This window comes from Ambystoma mexicanum, chromosome 13 (genome assembly GCF_040938575.1).
Source record: "Ambystoma mexicanum isolate Mex_15411 chromosome 13, UKY_AmexF1_1, whole genome shotgun sequence".
NCBI lineage: Eukaryota > Metazoa > Chordata > Amphibia > Caudata > Ambystomatidae > Ambystoma > Ambystoma mexicanum.
Window position 1 is genome coordinate 736,158,368 of NC_090938.1, and position 18,474 is coordinate 736,176,841.

The 18,474-nt window shown below is 48.5% G+C and overlaps 1 protein-coding gene across 1 annotated transcript in view; it reads left to right on the plus strand.

Moving 5' to 3' along the window:
- The window catches only part of NELFE (negative elongation factor complex member E), a 317,928-nt gene that overhangs the window by 170,935 nt on the left and 128,519 nt on the right, over positions 1-18,474 (plus strand). Inside the window, exon 5 of the mRNA XM_069635004.1 lies at positions 11,815-11,889. Within this exon, the coding sequence (XP_069491105.1) occupies positions 11,815-11,889 (75 nt within the window). The remainder of the gene's footprint in view (positions 1-11,814; positions 11,890-18,474) is intronic.

Consider the following 18,474-nt stretch of genomic DNA (forward strand, 5'->3'; position numbering starts at 1 on the left):
TGCTCAGTTGCAGCGTTTGCTGTTGTCTGTGCCTCCCCATCTACCTCCTCTTGTACGTTGCTATATGCCTTCCGTATATCGGTCAAGTGCACCCAGTACCTCAACCCTTTGACCTTTACCGCCGTAGGCGTGCAAAATATTACTTCATATGGGCCATGGAATCGTGGTGCATTCCACCGACGCACAAAACTTCTGACATATATCCAGTCGCCTGGCGTTAGCTGTAGTTGTTGCTCTGGCTCCGTGACAGCGCCTGTTACATTTCCCTCTTCTCTAGTGAAGGGTGGGGACAATTGCTTTGCTATCACGCGTGCTGCCCTTGTCAGTTTCTTTAAATAGTCTGTGAACTCATCTCCCAATATCGCGGCGCTTCTGTGAGCGTCTGAGTGTTGGCGCAGTGGTGAATGTGCTGTGTTCATCCGTCTCCCAGTCACGATCTCGTGCGGGGACAAATGGTGGTCTTTGCTTGGCTGGTTTCGCAACTCAAATAGCGCAAGCGGTAGGCAGTAAATCCAATTCTTTTTTAATGAGAAGCATAGTTTTGATAACCTGCCCTTCAACAGTCCGTTCATCTTTTCCACTACGCCATTACTTTGAGGATGATAAATTGAGCATAATTTATGTTTTATTCCCAGCAATGTAGTCACTTCCTTAAAAAGCTCATTCACAAAATGAGTGCCATTGTCTGAGCGGATCACGTCACAAATTCCCCAGCGCGGGAATACTTCCCTTACTAGGAACTTGGCGGCGCTCTTGGCATCGGGTCGCGCGCAGGGTCCTGCTTCCACCCACCTTGAAAATGGGCACACGACCACAATCATGTACCGTGCACCATGACACCTTTCCCCCATGTCTGCGTAATCTATGTGTAGTTCCTTGAATGGGCCAATGGGTTTAGGGATTGTTCCCCGGAGTGTGCGTAATGTCATCCCTGAATTGTATATTTGGCATGTTGTACATTCCATTGCCAATCGAGACACATGCTCCTGAAGACAGGGCACGAACCATTCTTCCTGTATTTCTGCTGCGATGTGTTGTTTGGTGTTATGTGCAGGGAAGTGTAGCTGTTGAAATGCAATCTCTAGTAGCTGAATTGGCATTACCACCTTCCCCGAGTTATTTTGCCTCCACAGCAGGTCTGTTCCTGACTTGCTGCACCCTCGCTTTGTCCACAATAGTTTTTCCTCTGCACTGGCTCCTTCCTGTAATTCTATTATTTGTGGTATGGGCATGATATTATATCCCTCTGGGGGCTCTTCGTTTGTTTTGTCCTTAAGCATGTACTCACCTGTGTCATTTTTCTGAAAATAGGAAGCCTCCTTGGCGGCCGCGTCCGCTGCCGCGTTCCCTAAAGACACAACATCTGTGTTGGACGTATGTGCTTGGCACTTTACTATTGCTACTGCAGTGGGGTTTTGCAGGGCCTCAATTAACTCTTTTAACAATTCTGCATGCTGGACAGGTGTTCCATCTGCCCTCCTAAAGCCCCTCCGCCCCCATCTTGCTAGGCCTCCATGTACTGTCGTTGTCATGTAAGCTGAGTCTGTGTATATCGTCACTGCGCAACCCTTTGCTGCACGTAGTGCTTCTATGAGTGCAATCAGTTCTGCTGCCTGCGCGGAGTAATGTGATGGGAGACGATATTGTACCAGTGTTTCATACTCACCGTCTTCTAACCTCACCACTGCCATGCCAACATGTTTTTCTCCCGTGTCCGCGTCAATTGATGCGGACCCATCCACAAAGTACACTTCCCCTTCGCTTAGAGCGTTCTCACACACCACTGTCTCCTCCCTGCTTCCTCCTGTGTAGGTTGCGCAATCGTGGTTCTGCATGTCTTCAAGCGTGCACGCTTCTGTAATGAATGTGGCGGGGTTCACTGTCTTGCATCTCACTATATGGATGTTGGCACTGGACAGTATAACCTCGTAGGCGGTCGCCCACTGTGTGGTCAGTGTGCTTTTTGATCTCTCGAGTATTGCAAATAATGAATGTTCCACAAACAATGTCACAGGGCAACCCATTACTATTGTGGCACTTTTCTCAATCGCGAACGCGGCTGCAGCGAGTGATTGCTCGCACGCGAAATGGCCCTGCATCACAGCATCTAAAGTGCCACTATAGTAAGCCAATGGCTTGTGTCCCAAAGATGTTTTTTGTGTCAGGACTGCTGTCATCAGTGTTTCCTTGCAGTGTGAGAATAGGTAAAACTCGCGTCCATAATCAGGGTTTGCGAGTACTGTGGCGCTTGAAATCAACTCTTTTAGTGTTTGGAAGGAGGAACTCATCTCTTCTGTCCATTCCATCTTCCTGTTCTCCTGTTGGGCCACCTTTAATGCCTGTAATAAGGGCCTGGTGTATGCCGCATAATCTAATATCCATGCTCGGCAATAATTGCACATTCCCAAAAATTTCTGCATGTCTTTTACTGTTGTGGGTTCTTGTACTGATCTTATGGCTTCTACCCTGTCTGGTATTATTCTTTTCCCATCTCTTGAAATCAGCTGCCCTAGGTACAGGACCTCTGTCAGACAGTACTGTAGCTTTCCCTTGTCCACTTTGTACCCCTTGTTGGCCAGCAAGGTCAACAATGTTACGGAATCTGCTCTGCATGTTTTTTCGTTTCGTGCGCAAACTAGCAAATCGTCTACGTACTGAATAATGGTGCTCTCAACTGATAGGTTTCCTAGGTCTTCATGTAATACACGATTGAAGATGCTCGGGCTCTCGCAGTAACCCTGTGGTAATCTGCAATGCTCATACCTTTTACCCCCCAGTGTGAAGGCGGTAAGGTATCTACTCTCTTCAGCCAGGGGTATAGAGAAAAACGCGTTTTTCAAATCCACTACTGTGAAATGTGATGCCTCTTTCGGGATGCTGCATAGTATTGATGCGGGGTTCGGGACTAGAGGGAACTCCTTCTGAATTACATCATTGAGGGGGCGTAGGTCTTGTATCATCCTCCACGACCCCCCTTTTGCTTTTTTGATCGGATAAATGCAAGTATTACATGGGGAGTTGGAAGGCACTATTATCCCTTGTGCTAGTAGGGCATTTATTGTCTCTTTTATCCCTTCAGCTTCACGAGACAGAGGATACTGTTTAACTCGTGGTAAAATTGCTCCTTGCTTTAGCTTTATTACCACAGGCTGTACCCCATGCAACAGTCCCACATCATGGGGGCCTGTCGTCCATAAGCTGTTTGGTACGAGCCTCATGTCGTCATCAAAAAACAACGGTGGTGCTCCTACCACCGTCATCAATTGGACGGGAGTCTCCCTTGCTTGTATTAAAATATCACAGGGCATCGCTATTTCCATCACTATTTCACCATCCCCTTCTGAGTCTGAGAAGAGATCCTCATCTGTTACCTCTCGCAGGGCGATGTTGGCGTTTGTGCATAGCACTGTGCGCCACTCACACCCTTCCTCGTCCACTCCGATCACAGCTATTCTTTTTGCTGACACTTGCACAGCGTGCAAATCTAACGATACCACTGATCCTGGTGCTGCGTTGGGGCATACTATGGGGCGGAAGAGGAACTCCGCCGGGATCCTCCAGTCCATGCTTCTCAGCTCGGGAATTATGAGGGCCAGAGTCTTCAGCCCTTTGATAAACATTTCCTCATTTTGTGGCAGTCCTCGTATTTCCTGCGTGGTTGTGTAGGCTTGCACTACCAACATTGCACGCAAGGGGCATATCCCGGGTGTGGAACACACTATCCCTCTCTCGGTAAATGATATGGTCATGTTGAGTTTACTCAGGAGATCCCTCCCTAGCAAGTTAATTGGGGAATGTTCGTAATACAATAAGGGTGCCTTCACAGTCTTACCCCCCACTGTTACATCCAAAGCTTCTGTATAAGGAACTTCAACTACAGCCCCAGAGAACCCCTGCGTCTCTAACTTCCTGTTAGATAACGGGAATCGGCCCTCTCTGATACATGATTTCTCCGCTCCCGAATCAACCATGAATATAAATTGCTTGTCTCCTATCTGCGCCCCTACCAATGGTTCCTCTGCTGCATTGTAGGTGGTGGATAGAACTGGACACGCAAGTGTTCTCTGTTGGCTGTCCTATGCGGGGTATCTCGTCGCCCCTCCCTCATTAAAGACATTTCCGGAAACTACCGACATGCCGCTGTAAGGCGCTGGCGCGGGGGCCCCGTTTGCTGTTGTCGCGAAAGGGTTACCTGGCGTGTATTGCATGCTGTCATTGTTTTGGGGGTGGTTCTGTGTCCTATACTGGTGTCCTTGTTGCTGGCCCGTGGCACCCTGGCCAGGGTTCCTTAGCTGCGTCCCATTGGGAGACCGTATGGGCTTCCCGGGTGTGGATGACCATAAGCCTCCCCCTCCTGGAACCCATTGTTTTGTCTACTTCTGCATTCCCTGGAGTAATGTCCCCCATCTTCCACAGTTCCAGCAACTCCCTTGGGGGCCCCTGGGACCCTGCCATCCATTTCCTCCCATTCCTCCATACCCCTGTCCGCCTCCTCTCCGGCCCCTGTACCCACCTCGTCCCCCTCGAGGGGTCCACTCTTGCCACTGCGGGCTTCCACCTTGCTCTTGCTCAGTCCACTGCCGCTGTGCTGGTCCTGCCCAATTAGTTGCCACCCTTCCTTGGAGTGCTATCAGCCCCTCCTCCTCCTCATCTCCCTCCCTACTGTGTGGGAGCGCGGCTACTGCTGCTGCAACCTTCACTAACTTTGACTGTACTAACTTCGCCTCGTCTGCCAATCTTTTCTGCGCCACCTCCTTCTCCCTCTCCTTTATTCTTTTACAATGGTGTACTATTATGCTTTGAATTTCTGGCCATCCTTTTGCTTCAATACCTGCTATCTTGTCAAGCGCCTTCTGCACTTCCTTTGGGAGCCCTCTCTTTATAATAAAATAAAATAAAGATGTCGATTGATACCAGGGCGTGCCCGTTTCTGCTCTCCACATCTCTTGGACCCGGAAAATATAATCCATAGCCTCTTCCCCGTCATTCATTGTACACTGCATCACTGACTGCAAGTCCGGTGTGTCTGGGAATGTTTCGCGTAAGGCATCCCACACCCTGGCACGCACCGTGTTAAATGATGCCCCATCATGGCGGTCACAGTCTAACGTTACTCCCGGGAAACCGGCCTTAACCCATACCCTTTCAGCCTGGTCACCTACCGCTGATACGAGTAGACTTTTCACATCTCCTATGGCTAGGGGTACCCCGGCAGTATGTTTCTCAAAGGCATATATCCACTTACTTGCCCCTCCTGACAACGGGGGCAATAGCTTTAATAAATTGGCTTTATCCATCTGTGCCCATGGGATATAGTTAGGCCTCCCTCCTCCCCTGTGTATCAACGGGAGCTGTAGCCTTCCTTTTGTCGTTCCGTCCGGACCCGTTTGAGCTGTTGATGTCCCCAGTGATGCCATTTTTCCCACTCTGTTCCTTAGTCGGCCCGTCCACTCATCATCCAGGGTTCTCAGCGAACACGTACCTTCCTCCCCCTCGCTTCCCCCTCCTATTGCCATACTCAACCTGTCGCTTTCTTCTACCTCGTCCCTTATATCACACAGCAACTCCTCTCTAAGTCCCCCCCGCCTTTCCTCGCTTGCACCATCTCCCTCTCCGGGCCCTACTTCTATTATTCGCGTTGGTTCTTCCTCAATTCTGAACAAAATCTCGCCCTTTTTCCACCCCTCTTCAGGCTTTCTATTTTCACCTAGCGCTCTGGACGTGCGCCCTGATCTAGTTGCATCTAGTGCTGTCCGTTCGCATATGTCTTTTATCCTCGAGAGCTCATCCTTTGCTATCGTCAGTCTTGATTCTAAATCATCTGTGAGCTTCTCTATATCCACCCTTTGTGCGCCTGCCTGGGCTCGCTCCCTCCCTCGTGCTTTCGTATGGCGGAGGTGCCGTGGGCCGGAGGGGTGTAGTATCTCTCGGGGGAGGTATGTAAGTGGGATCACTGTACCCCTCTGCGGGCACAGGCTTCTTTATTATCGGGTACAAGCTTATTACCTCTACTGGTGGCGCTACACTTGAGCCTTCTTTGACATCTCTTTGTATTAGCAGTGAATTGTCTGTGGTGGACGGGAGATCAGTATTTAGTACTGGTGTCTTAGGCGGTGGTATCTCTTCAAATAACCTCCAAAGATCTAATATTTCCCTCCTATTTTGCAGCTGCTTTCCTTTGTATTTTAGATAAATGCATGTGGCCACTGTATCCAGGACACTTTTATCAAACGACCCTCCCTCGGGCCAAATCTGAGGTAACCCCTCCCCCTTTAGCTCGGTCACCCATTGGTCATGATATTTTTTAATCCGCTCCACGTATCCCGGGAGATTCTTACAAATATGTGATAAGGGTGTTTCAGCCCCCATCTCTGTGCCCTCCTAGTGCTGATGTGCCTCGTGTGTTTGCAACTACAATGTAACTGTCGTATCAATATTATTCTTTATATATTACCTCACATTCAATGCTGGGTCCCTTTGGGCTCTCCCCCTCCCTGACTGCACAATACAAAACTGGCCGTGCACAATGTCTATTATGTTCTTTTTGAGGGGCACATACAAGAGCAACCCATCCTTTGGTTTGACAATGTCAGACTGGAAATCAAAAAGGTACTCACTCACTCCACTATATTGGCGTTTTCTGAAGAGAGAAAAAACTTTTATCCGACCACACTTATTATGACCATTTAACTATTATGCACTTCCAATCGTTCACACATTCACAACGTCAAAATCTCCTCTAGCACATACGAGGTGCACACACCCCTTGGCACCATTCAAGCTGCCCTCCCTTTCCTCCCTAGCCGGCTGTCCCTAATCGCCTTATTTGAGTATCTAGATGCGCATATATATATATATATATATAGATATTAACCTGTTTTCCCCTCCTTTTAATAGGACTTTGTTTCTCTTACTGTCTCCCCAAGTCTGTGCTAATCACAGTTCTTTATTCTCCCCCCTACCCTTAAGAAAAGGAAAAAAGTAATAGCGGTCACTAATGTACTCTGTGTCCCCTTTTGCTGAACACTTATTTTATACTCCACGTCTTCATATATTCCCAGTACTAGTCAAGATAGCACTATGCGGCGCCGCCTTCCACCCCCTTTCAGAGCTAGGTTCCCGTCACTTTTATCTCTTATTCATCTCTTAATCCTAATGGCCATATGCAAAGAAAAAGCAAGGAAATTTTAAGATGATCTTTAGTAGATCTGCGTACCCCCTCTTCGTTTCCTGTCCTACACTTCACTCCCCTTAAGATCGCTCGCACTCAGTACTCACGTGCCCGTCTTGAACCGATACTCTCCGAAACTGGGTCAGTCCAGGCAGTGTCGCCGTCAGCTCAACAGTCAGCCCCGGCTCCGGCGAGCGGTACTCAAAGGGGATTTTTCAACCGGGATCCCATACCCCCTCTCTATTGAGTGCGCACTTCTTAGTGTACCGGTCGCCGTTGGCGGGCCGCCTCCTGGAGCCGGCTCACCGTGCGTATCCCTTTTCGACCGGAGATTCTCGTGCCAAACGGGGACGGTTAGAAGGAGTTTAGGAAGAAATAAAAATCACGCTATCGGGGTCACCACTGAAAGCAAGCGTCCCCAAACAGCACGATCCTCCCCGCAATGATAGACAATGAAGGACTCTCCCAAAATGGGAATAAGGCCAGGACAGAGTGCGGGTGAGCGTAAATGGGAGTTTATCAATTAGAATTGGGCATGCAAAGAACTCTGCAAACTCCGAGAGCGCTCTGTCTGACAATAGCAAAGACAGGCGTATATATTTACAAAAAACGTCATCAAAACCTACATACTATAGGGGGCACAAGTTCATTGGGATTGGGTGGCGACGACTAACTATAGGTGCTGCTGCGGTGTGGTTGGTCTTGGCTGGAGGACGTCACTGGTCACCCTCGTGGGTTGGGCTGGGCCTGGCAGGTCGGCTTGAGTTCATCCGGGCGGTGTTGGTGTGCTGAGGCGGCCTGTGGCAGAGATGAATGCCTTTCCTGACTTACTTGCCCTCTGCCATGCACCCCGCAGTCATTCAGTCATTTACAGTTCTATTCTCTTTTAGTAAATCTTTCAATAGGTTAAGGCAACACAGGAGGAATGCACCTTGTGAGGGGTCTGGAGATAATATATCGAGGCCTGGTTACTTGTGATCTGTTGACCGGGACCGTAGGTCGAGGGGCTAAGCTTCTGGGACTGGGGCGGGTGGTACAGGTCTTTCTGTCTTGTTAGAAGTGGTTATAGATGTTTCGCTGTGTGTCGTCAAAGTGTTGGGTGTCCTGGTTGCACAGGGCCATAAGTCTGAGACAGTCCGGTGGGTTGTGGGGTTTACAAGGGGACACTTGAGTTTAAACTAAGGTTTACTGCTATGCTGTAAATGATGCGGGTGGCTGGCCGCGGCCTTGGGTGCTGCAGTGGGGTTACAAGTCTTTGAAGCGGCTCCAGTCAGGTCGGGGGAGGCGTGATAGCGCAGAGCGGGGCTCTGTTCTCATGTCTTGGCAGCCTTCTGAGGGAGGGAGGGGGATACATCGAGACCTTGTACGCTTTCACAAAGGTATCTCCCTCGTGTGTTGCCAAATATAGGTAAAGACATCGCAAACATTTGAATACTTTCTATAATACTTATTTAAAATCACTTCAAAACATGCATTTAACCTTGGCTGGGTGCGTTTCCATTATACCCAGTCCGAGCACCATTTTTGTACATTATATTCTAGCAGCTACAGTGTTTTAGTTACATGCATATACATTTGCAGTAAATGAGGTAGTGGTTAGATCAGTGGAGTACATAGAAAACGATCCGCCCCTGTACGTGACGGTGGTAGCATATGAGGGGCTCAGACATTCACACATGATAAGTGCACTCTTGCGCATTCTTGACATGAGTTCATAGTATAGTTGCATCCGCTTTCTCGCGTACTCTAGCAGCATTAGTTTTAGTTATGGCGCGAAACCATGTGAGGTAGGCTGCCCAGTGATACACGCAACGAACAGATCCCTGGAGCGTCCCTTTATCATTAGCATCCACCTGTAATGGTGCGGGCTCGCTATAGCTTATATCATGGGAGCATACTCTCTCATTTTAATACATTCTACAGGCGTGTATATTTTGTGGAAGAAAGAAATAATGCAAGAGGACTTGACATTCATATATACATATATATGTAAAGACTGTCTGCCATCAGAGGACCATTTTGCTGTTCATTTCACTGTTCAGGCCTGCTGGCTGGGTCATGCTGATAGTGATGGTACACTGCGGAAGGTGAACTGTTACAATGTTAGCGTATTTCGCTAGCTCATGTCCGTCTTGTTCGTGGGAACGTGCTCGCAGCGGATCTGCCAGGGTGCTGCGGCAACAGGGATGTTCTCCAAGGGTGGGGGCCGCGCTACAGTGCGCTGAGCTCACACCATCTTTACCGGGCAGAGAATGGTTTTTGGGCCTAACTAAATTTGTGTTGTAATCAATACATGTGGGCATTCGATACATGCGGGCAATGTCTCCAGTGGGTGAGCCCTCCACCACCTGGGCCCGGGTGGCATGAGGGAACGCCCAATGGGCCATAGCCCTCACCTGGGGAAGAAACGCAGGCGAGAGGGGTCTCCTGGACCAGTCCTCCCCTACACCAGCAAGGACAGCCACCCTGCTGGGTGACTGACAGCTAGGCTGGAATGAATGGGAGAAACCTGCATAAAAGGCAAGGCTTTTTGGCTTGGAAGGCAGAGTCGACCACTGGACGAAGGAATCAGAAGAAGAACTTGGAAGAGACGCCTGCTGCAACTCCTGGACTGTTGGTTTGCCCATTAAAGCCCTGCTGCTGCGCTGAAGCTCCGAATTCTTCTCGACTAGAGAAGCCCTGCAAGGACGACTTCTCCTCTTGAGTTGGTGGGACCAATCGACTCCAAAGTAAGCCACCTGGACATCATCTCGAAGCTGGTTGAATTTTCACTGCAGTTGCTGCTGGAAACCTTAGAGCCAGGGAGAGTAACACCAGAATGTGTACGTTGAGTTTTTAAGTTGGCCAAGAGCTCCAGGAAGATCCTCTGAACTCCCAGGAAGCAGGACTGACCGAGCCTGAGCCACCTCAACAGAGTGCTGGATCCCAGATATGATATGATATATGATAGGGTATTCATAACGCGCTTAATACCCTGAGATTTGCTCCGTATCGTTTTGCTTCCAAGGCGAGCACGTTGCAGCTGAGCTATCCTCAAGGAAAGGCAAGGAAAGCCCATCTCTACAGCCAAGAGTCTGCGGTGTTGCTATTTGCTTAAACGCGAGGAGCTGAAACCGCAAAGTGCCACTGAATAGAAGTTGGTCCTTTTCTGTCGCCGACCGTCCTGTTGCAGTGCAGGAGTCCTCCAGACGTTCTCCTTCTTGTCCCCACGACTGAGTCCCAGGAAAACAGGCTCTGCAGAGCTGCTCAGGAACAGAAGCCAGCCAAAGACCTTTTCTTCTAACCAAAGGTACCGTACAGTCTAAGAACTTACATCTTGTTGTGTAACGTCACATCTCCTCGGTTGAGACCTGTCTTGGTTGCTTTTATATAGTTGCTATTGGCTACTTTACCTCACAAGCCTAATCTGCTTGTGGTCCTGCTTTGATTTCTTTTTTCTGCAAAAACTTCTAATATATTGTGCAAGACTTTTACCTACCTGCAAGAAGTGCTTCAGCTCACCTAGACTTTTGCCCTACTGACTTTGGCCTAGCCTGGCTCCCTGAATGACTCTTCTTCCCTCTGATATTGTGTTTGGTCTTCCTTCCAGGAAGGAGTTAACTAACTCTGCATTGGGGGGTTTCAAAAGTACTTTCCTGCTTCAGAATATTTGTGTGATATCTTGATTCTAATAATCCTTTTCTTTGATATACTCCTCAGTATTACTCTAAATGGAACAGTGATATATTAATATCCAGTGTCTTAGTTATTTAAGTAACCTGAGGGTGTAGGAAGTGTCTTTGTGCCATCCCAAATGGGTATTTGCTGATTTAGAGAATCTAAGAGTGTGTATTTTGGAGTGTATATGCGTGTTCTATGATATTGCCCCTTCTGAAGAAGGCTTACTCAAACTGACTGTTAAATAAATTAATAATTGTTTAATCAAGAGACCTTGTGTGTAAGAGTTTATTTGAATACTTGTCACTGTGAATCTTCTGTGTAACTCCCCTACAGCTCACATTGACCCCTCTTGAGATGAACCTGGCTTCTCATGCTACCAACCTGTGTAGTACAGACTTGTACCAAAGGTTGGCTTCCTATTTCCAGGAGGTCAGGGTTGTTGTAGTGCACCGAAATGGTACTGCATACAATCTTGCATTACTTCTGGTGGGCTGGGTGGGGGTTGGATATCTGCAGTTGGTCTGGCTGTGATGAATGTGCGCCGTGAGGAGCCTGCTGCTATATCATGGCCTTGTGGAGTGCCTTCATTTCTGGATAACAAGTAATTGCAATAGTTAAGGAACAAAGGGAAGTATCTATGGGATTTAGCAGCACAGGTTCATCTGCCCTCAGCATTTTGGCCTGTTCAGGTTTCTCCGCCGGGCCTATGTTTTACCGCGCAGCCATGCAAGACTGAATGTGTCTACCATAACTATAAAAATGCCATCTCAATATATGCACGCACTAAGTCTATGTATCTATAATTACTGCAATATTGTGTTTGTGCTGGGTTTCTTAGCACAGCCCTCTCCCCCTGGTACACTGCACGTCCTTCTATGGGACTTGCCTCACTGTAAAGCGCCTGGGGGGGGACGCTCAATATATAAATATATACATGGTCAATCACTGTTGTTTATATTCATGTTCTTTCGTTCTCTTGACAGGATCCAGAAAAGGGGCCAGTCCCGACCTTTCAACCCTTCCAGCGCAGCATGTCCACTGAAGAGGAGGCATCTGAGGTATGTAGCCACCCAGGATTCAGCTAGCTCCCGCCAGTCCTCTCTCGATTTCCTGCATAACCAAGTGCCAGAGTAACCTTCATCTCCAGGCACTGCTATCTCTCCTCCGATTTGCAGAATCTGAAAAACATCTGCAGTACCAGAAAGGCTAACAGTTGTTTTAGTAAATAAAAAAGGTCAACACATTACTGCATTATTGTGAAAATGTCTGAGATTTTAAGTAGATGCGATTGGCGGACCTGTTGCATTCCAAAAGGTCACCCCTGGGTTGTGTGGGGCCCACCACGGTCTTGCTTTTTTTTATTTCTCACGTATCGTGGGTATATGGCATGTTGCTTAATCTGATTGTAAGCAGGGGAGGCAGCAGGCCCTATACTTGGCAAGCTCACTAGATAGTAATTTATTATTGTATGTATCATTGCCATTCCATGTAGGTTCTGAATGCCTGTACATTTCACTTTAGTGTAAAAGGTCTTTGGAGAGAGTTTTCATAAGTATTCAGTATTCTTTAAACATTTGAGCTATACAGGGAGCCCTGCGATTCATACAGATTAGAGCACCATAGCCTTGTGAGCAAGAGAAGGAAGAGCTGGAAGCTTCATACATGAGCTCCACAATGTCTGAGCCTCAAGGCATAACCACACCCACTCGTAACTAATAGTTGCATGTCACTTTCTTTCCCTAACTTTTTAGCAGTTGCACGCCCTTCTTTTATGCTTAAAAAGCAACACAAAGAAGAGGACTTGACGTGACCATATTTATTTTTAGAACGCCATACAAAGCCTACTATGTAATACTGATGCAGAGGGCACTGCAGTGTGGAAGGAATTTATATCGTCCCTTAGGTGATGCTGTATAGATTGTAGCAGACATTTCTTTGTATCTAGAAAGTGAAAATGATCAACGTTGGTACTACTTTCACTCCCAAAGTTATTTTTCAGCATATAAAGAGTTAAAGGGAGGATCAGCTTGTGACCTTTTGTCACATTCTGTTCAAAATGTCCTGTGTTCAAGATGGTCTTAAGCCCACTTTTTCAGACTAGGAACGTGCACTATGTTCGGGGTCAGTAATGGGAGATCACAAAGAAAGTTTTCTCATGGTTTGTCATTTTGTATTCAAAGTAAAAAGGGGTTCTGATAAACTCGCAACTTTCCTTAACCTAACAGAGAGGTCCCTGGCTAGCAAACTAAAACTAAAGAAAAATTACCTAGTGTCCAAAATACATGTGGCCCTCACACTAATATATACAATCAAATTATGCAAGGAAACTATGGCTGACATTTTAGTTTAACAAAACAGTTTTTTTAATTCAAACTCCAATGTTTTTGAAAACACTCCTTGCAATCAAGGGTTTATTCCCTTCCCCCTGAATCAATTCAGGAATACTTAGATTACAGTTCTGTTAAAGGATATTTATACCACGCACTAACGCCACTGTAGTGGTCCCCTAGACGCTCTGGCGGATCTGAAAGAAAAGGGTGGTAGGTTTAGGGCGAGTTAGTAGGACAAAGGTTGGAAAAAAAAAGGGGCTGTGATGTGCTGTTGGCAGCTTCAGTTCAGTTAACACTGTTTGCTGAGCTTTTTGGTGTGGTATCCGGTTGGAGTTGGTCGTGTGCTGTTGTGTAAGGCCATGTGTGGTGTGTTCGTTGTTGCAGTGAAGTGCGTGCAGGTTGCTGTGGTTTAAGAAGTATAGTTGTGTTTAGTTAAGGTTTAATGGATGTATGAGAAGGGGAGAGGTTTTAGTAGGTTGGATATTAGCATTGTCTGGAGAAACTCACACACATTGGTGTGTATTTCGAGATTGAGGCACATTTCTTCCTTCCAGTGATCTAGTTTCAGCATGACAAGGCTCTCTCTCATCTCTGTCCATATGCTGCGCTAGTTAATCTCTACAACTCTATCTTTGTTGTTAGTCGGGCCAGCCCCTACATCCCAGTCTGTGCCCGATGCAAACTGGTCCCTGTTGATCTATCTAGTTGTGACCTGTGACCATAGTCGTAGCTCTGTCTGTGTGTGACGCGGTATGGTCCAGTCTGTTGGAGAAAAAACAAATGTCCTTTTCACCACAGTTAGTTGATAGTTCAAACAAAATTTCTTCCACAATATCTTTCTTGCAAGGATGATTGACCTTCTCCCCAAACCACAGGTTCCAAAACCAAATACAATGTATTCTGTTGTCATGTACACTTTCATCCAAAAGAAAAGGAAAAATTGCCCGTTGCGGACGGAGGAATATAGCCGTATACAAGGGCTCAAAAGGTGCCACGCCTGTCTACACGACAGCAACCATTCCAAGACCAGGACCCCACAGGGGGCTCAAGAATTTTGTCAATAGCCTGGATAAGGACCCTTCGGGTCGAAAACACGTGTCGGCTGACAAACAAGGCGTGCAATTGCCTTCAAATGTACATGACGCTGATCAATGTAATGTGAGAAACTATCCAATACTATCGTGAATAAAAGCGAAACCTTTATCGCATTAACCACAGTGTTAAAACAATCATTTCAACAATTGAAGCAAGATAGCCAGGAGGCAATTTTTCCTAAACAACGTGGGGTACTGGCTAAACCCCAAAGCTCCTCTGATCTTGCAAAACTGAAACAATTTTATTAGTCTCGAATAAATAGCGGCCCTAGCACAGGCTGCTTCCACATCTAGGGCCAACCTCGCCCCTTTCTTCCAAAAGAAACAAAGCATCTTGTTGAGAGAGAGTGTCGCTCTTTCTCAATACTTCTTCTTGAAATGGAACACTTTTGTCAGGATAGCACAAATAAACTTGTTGTTGTGATGCTACTGCTTGTCAGCAAATGATAAAGTACATGAATTCTCTTTATTCAACAAGTTATTTCCGTATATATCTTTTTGCCACAGAGATATAAAACCATCATCTTCTTTCCTGGTCCACTCGCCTGTCAGGACTAACTACTATAAACCTTTTCCTGGTATGCTCGCCTGCCAGGAAGAAAACTCGCACAACTAACTTCAAAGTTGATGACAATATTAATTCAAGTATTCTCCACAGCAGTTTTCCAGTATGGTTTTACAATCTCTTGTCTGATGGTAATGCTGGCTGTGAGCTTTTCCCAGGGGTTGGCTTGATATGGACATCTCAAAGCCTCTTGGCTGTGGGTAGTATTGGTTAGAGGCTTTCCCCACTGGTAGTTCGCCCAAAGTCTTTTGACAGCCTCTTGGCTGTGGGTATTACTGTTGAAATCCCTTATTAGGGAACTTTCTTCTTTGCCACTTAGCTTCATTTTCTTTAACATTTTGGTATTTATTAAATAAGTTCTGCTTGGATTGCTCAATTGTTCAGTATTAAAATACTATGGTTTTGTGTCAGGTTTCTAGCACGGAGCACCCCAGTGTCAGCATTCACTCGGTCAACTCACCAGTTCTCTGCGACGGCTCCTGCTGGCTGTCCGGCTTTGCGGCAGTACTTCCACATTCTGTCTTCTTTCTCTCCCACCTCTGCGAGCCGTGGAGGAGTTGCGTGATGGTCTCAGAGAGCAACAGCTCAGTTGATCTTCCGTGGCTTTGCCCGTCTGCCACAAGCTGCTCTGTAAGCGCATCTCCTTCTCAGCTAGATTTCTTCTTAGTACGCTGCCATCCGCTGCATGTACTCTGCATTTCCTCTGGTTTTCACCTGACTGGGTGATTCCTGCTAGCTCTCTCTGTGGCTGCCTCGGCACCTCGGTAACGGCTGCCTTTCCCTGGCCACAGGACATGTGGTCCAAACCGGGTTTGTAGTGCTGATCTCACTGGATTCATCACAACCTGCAGAACTAATAAGGCCCCATGAGGGGCCACCAGACAACGGAGGGAGCATCGGAAGAGCCCCTGAGGCAGCGTGACCAGAGGAGGCGAGAAGGGCTGACGTGGAGGGACAGGGCGAGAACCCCCACAGAGCGCAACGGATGGAAAGGGCCGCCGAGTGGCAAGGACGCAGAGGAGGCCGCCAGACGTACACCTGGACGAGGTGAGGAAGGGAGGGGAGAGAGTGGTAGATGCCATACGCAGAAGTACAGTAGGGAAGTGCGCCACAGTCCCACAGGCAGAGACCTCGGGTGGTGCCTGGAGGAGCGTGGACCACTGATGGGTTAGGGGGCTACTCTGGCTTGGGTGTGAAAATAAGACTCTCCCCACTGGGACAGGTCAAAAGGAAGAGTAAATCCTCAAACCCAATAAAAACTAAAAAGAACACTGCGCACTCGACGCCGCACGCAGCAGGGGCCAGTCTGGGGAATCATCAGGAGATAAGCGGCACACAGCGACAATCCCCACGGTACTGCGGCGGGCCCTCACCCAACGTAATCCTCCCGGAGGCCGCACAGGAGGCAAGAGAAACACCATGTGAGCCCAGCCCCTATATACAGTGAGCCCCAAGCTGTAACTGTGGGCAGAACTAGAGACGAAATAGCCCTCTGGCTGCACTGAGGCCTGGAAGACGCTGGTGGCTGGCACGGAGCAGCACCAGGGAGCGGAGGGGGCCGGAGCGCAGGAGCCCGCCCCGAACCAGTGAAGAACACTGGCGCATTCAGGAGCGCCCCTCCACCCAAGCAGAGACCTCCCAATGCACATCAGCTGAGGGGGCCCGGGGCAACCCACAGTGTGGGCCCTCCCAAGAAAACCCAGCGGAGTGACCCTGACATATTTGGAAGAAGTGTCGCATAACGAAATTGTTGGGGCATAGACTGCCGGCAGACCTGACACCGGACCCAGTCTGTGGAACCCATAGAGCCTCGGGACTGGCAAGACAAGAAAGACTGCGCTGCAGACGGGAGGGCCCCCCGCTGAGCTCGATCTGTGGACTAATACGCACCCCCTTAAAAGGCTCCCCATCAGTCCCCCAGCCAGGACACAGACAACACAATCCCAGGTGAGGATACCCCAACTGAGACGGGCCTCACCATAGCTTAAAAGGAGTCTTCTCTGGGGGTGGGAGACCCCCCACGTGCTGGACTGGGCCGGTTAGGGGCCCCCACACTAATCAAGCCCATAGATCCAAAGGCAGACAAACACCAGAGACTGGGCTAAGATACACAACCTGTACCCGGGTTTGGGACGTAGGGGGGGGGGGTCCACCCTGCATATCGGCAGGTACCTGGCCTCGCCAACGGAAAGCCAAACATCATCAGGACACTGTGGAAGCACCCTGGAGGAGTCATGAAGTCCCGGCACCGCGACGGAAAAGGCCAGCTCAGCAATCCTGTCCCTCCAACGCTTTTGGAGGCCCTCAGGAACAAACCAAAGGGAACCACCCTCCAACTCTCCTCGGAATGGCATCGGGAGAAGGATACCCCACCCCGGTCCTGACTAGGGATGATTTGAAAGACATATTCCAAGAAACTAAAGTCATTAGGATGGACATACAGGCCTCCATCTGTGACCTCAGGGGCAGGGTTGACGAGCTTAAGGATAAAATGGAGGGGCTTGAGCATAACCATCTGCAAATGGATGTACTGTACATGAAGTATGAAGCACGTTTGGCCGACCTAGAAATGAAGGAAGAGGGAACGCTCTTATAGCTTGATGATTTAGAAAATGGAGGGAGACAAAATAACTTGAGGATCCTCGGAGTAAGTGAACAGAAAGAGTCTGCAACAGAGGTGGGACGGAAGGTACAGGGCCTAATAAATCAACTCTTCGCGCTTGAAGAATGCAAAGAGGTCCAGCTGTAAAGAGCACACAGAGGCGGAAGAGGAGGGGTCAGAGGCCCGAGATCCATCGTGGTGCAGTTCCTTAGATACAGGGAGAAGATGGAGGTCCTTGAAAAGGCAAAGCGTCTTGGAAGCGTCCTCCTAGGAAGAAGATACTATCTGGGTATTCCAGGACCTCTCGGCTCTGACCCTGGCCCCCCGCAGGGCCTGCCGTCCCCTCGCACAGTGGCTCACGGACAAAGATATCCGGTACCGCTGGTCTCACCCCTTCGCATTTAAATTTGAAAGAGGAGAAGTGGATTACCGAGTGACTAGCAGAAATAAGGCCTTCCAGGTGCTCCAAGACTTAAATCATTAGAAATCCTCAAACTTGACAAGCCAATAGCCCAAGAAGAGGTGCTGCAAGCAATATCAGGTCTGAAGCTAGGGAAGGCACCCGGGGAGGATGGGTACACAGCGGGGTTCTATAAAATCTTTGCCGGCTCGACATCTGGTGGACCTATTCTCTGGCATTATGGCCACAGGGAGGGCCCCCCCGTCCTTTGGAAGGGCACTACTCAATCATCCCAAAGAAGGGAAAATACCCCACAGACTGCAGATCTTAACGGCCTATCTCCCTCCTTAATGTGGATGCGAAATTATTCACAAGGATCCTGGCCACAAGGATGGAGGGCCTTATGCCGAGGCTCATCCATTCCGATCAAGTGGGGTTCATACAGGGCAGGCAAGGGGCAGCTAAGACACTCCACCTGATGAGAGCAGCCGAGGGACAGCAGGGAAACCCAGTACTGGTGGCTATAGATGCGGAGAAGGCCTTCGACCGAGTGGACTGGGGCTTCCTGGAGGGAGTACTCAAGAAATGTGGCTTTGTCGAAGGGTTCCAGCTGGGTATTAGGGCCCTATACGAGGCAAGGGTTAATAATGCA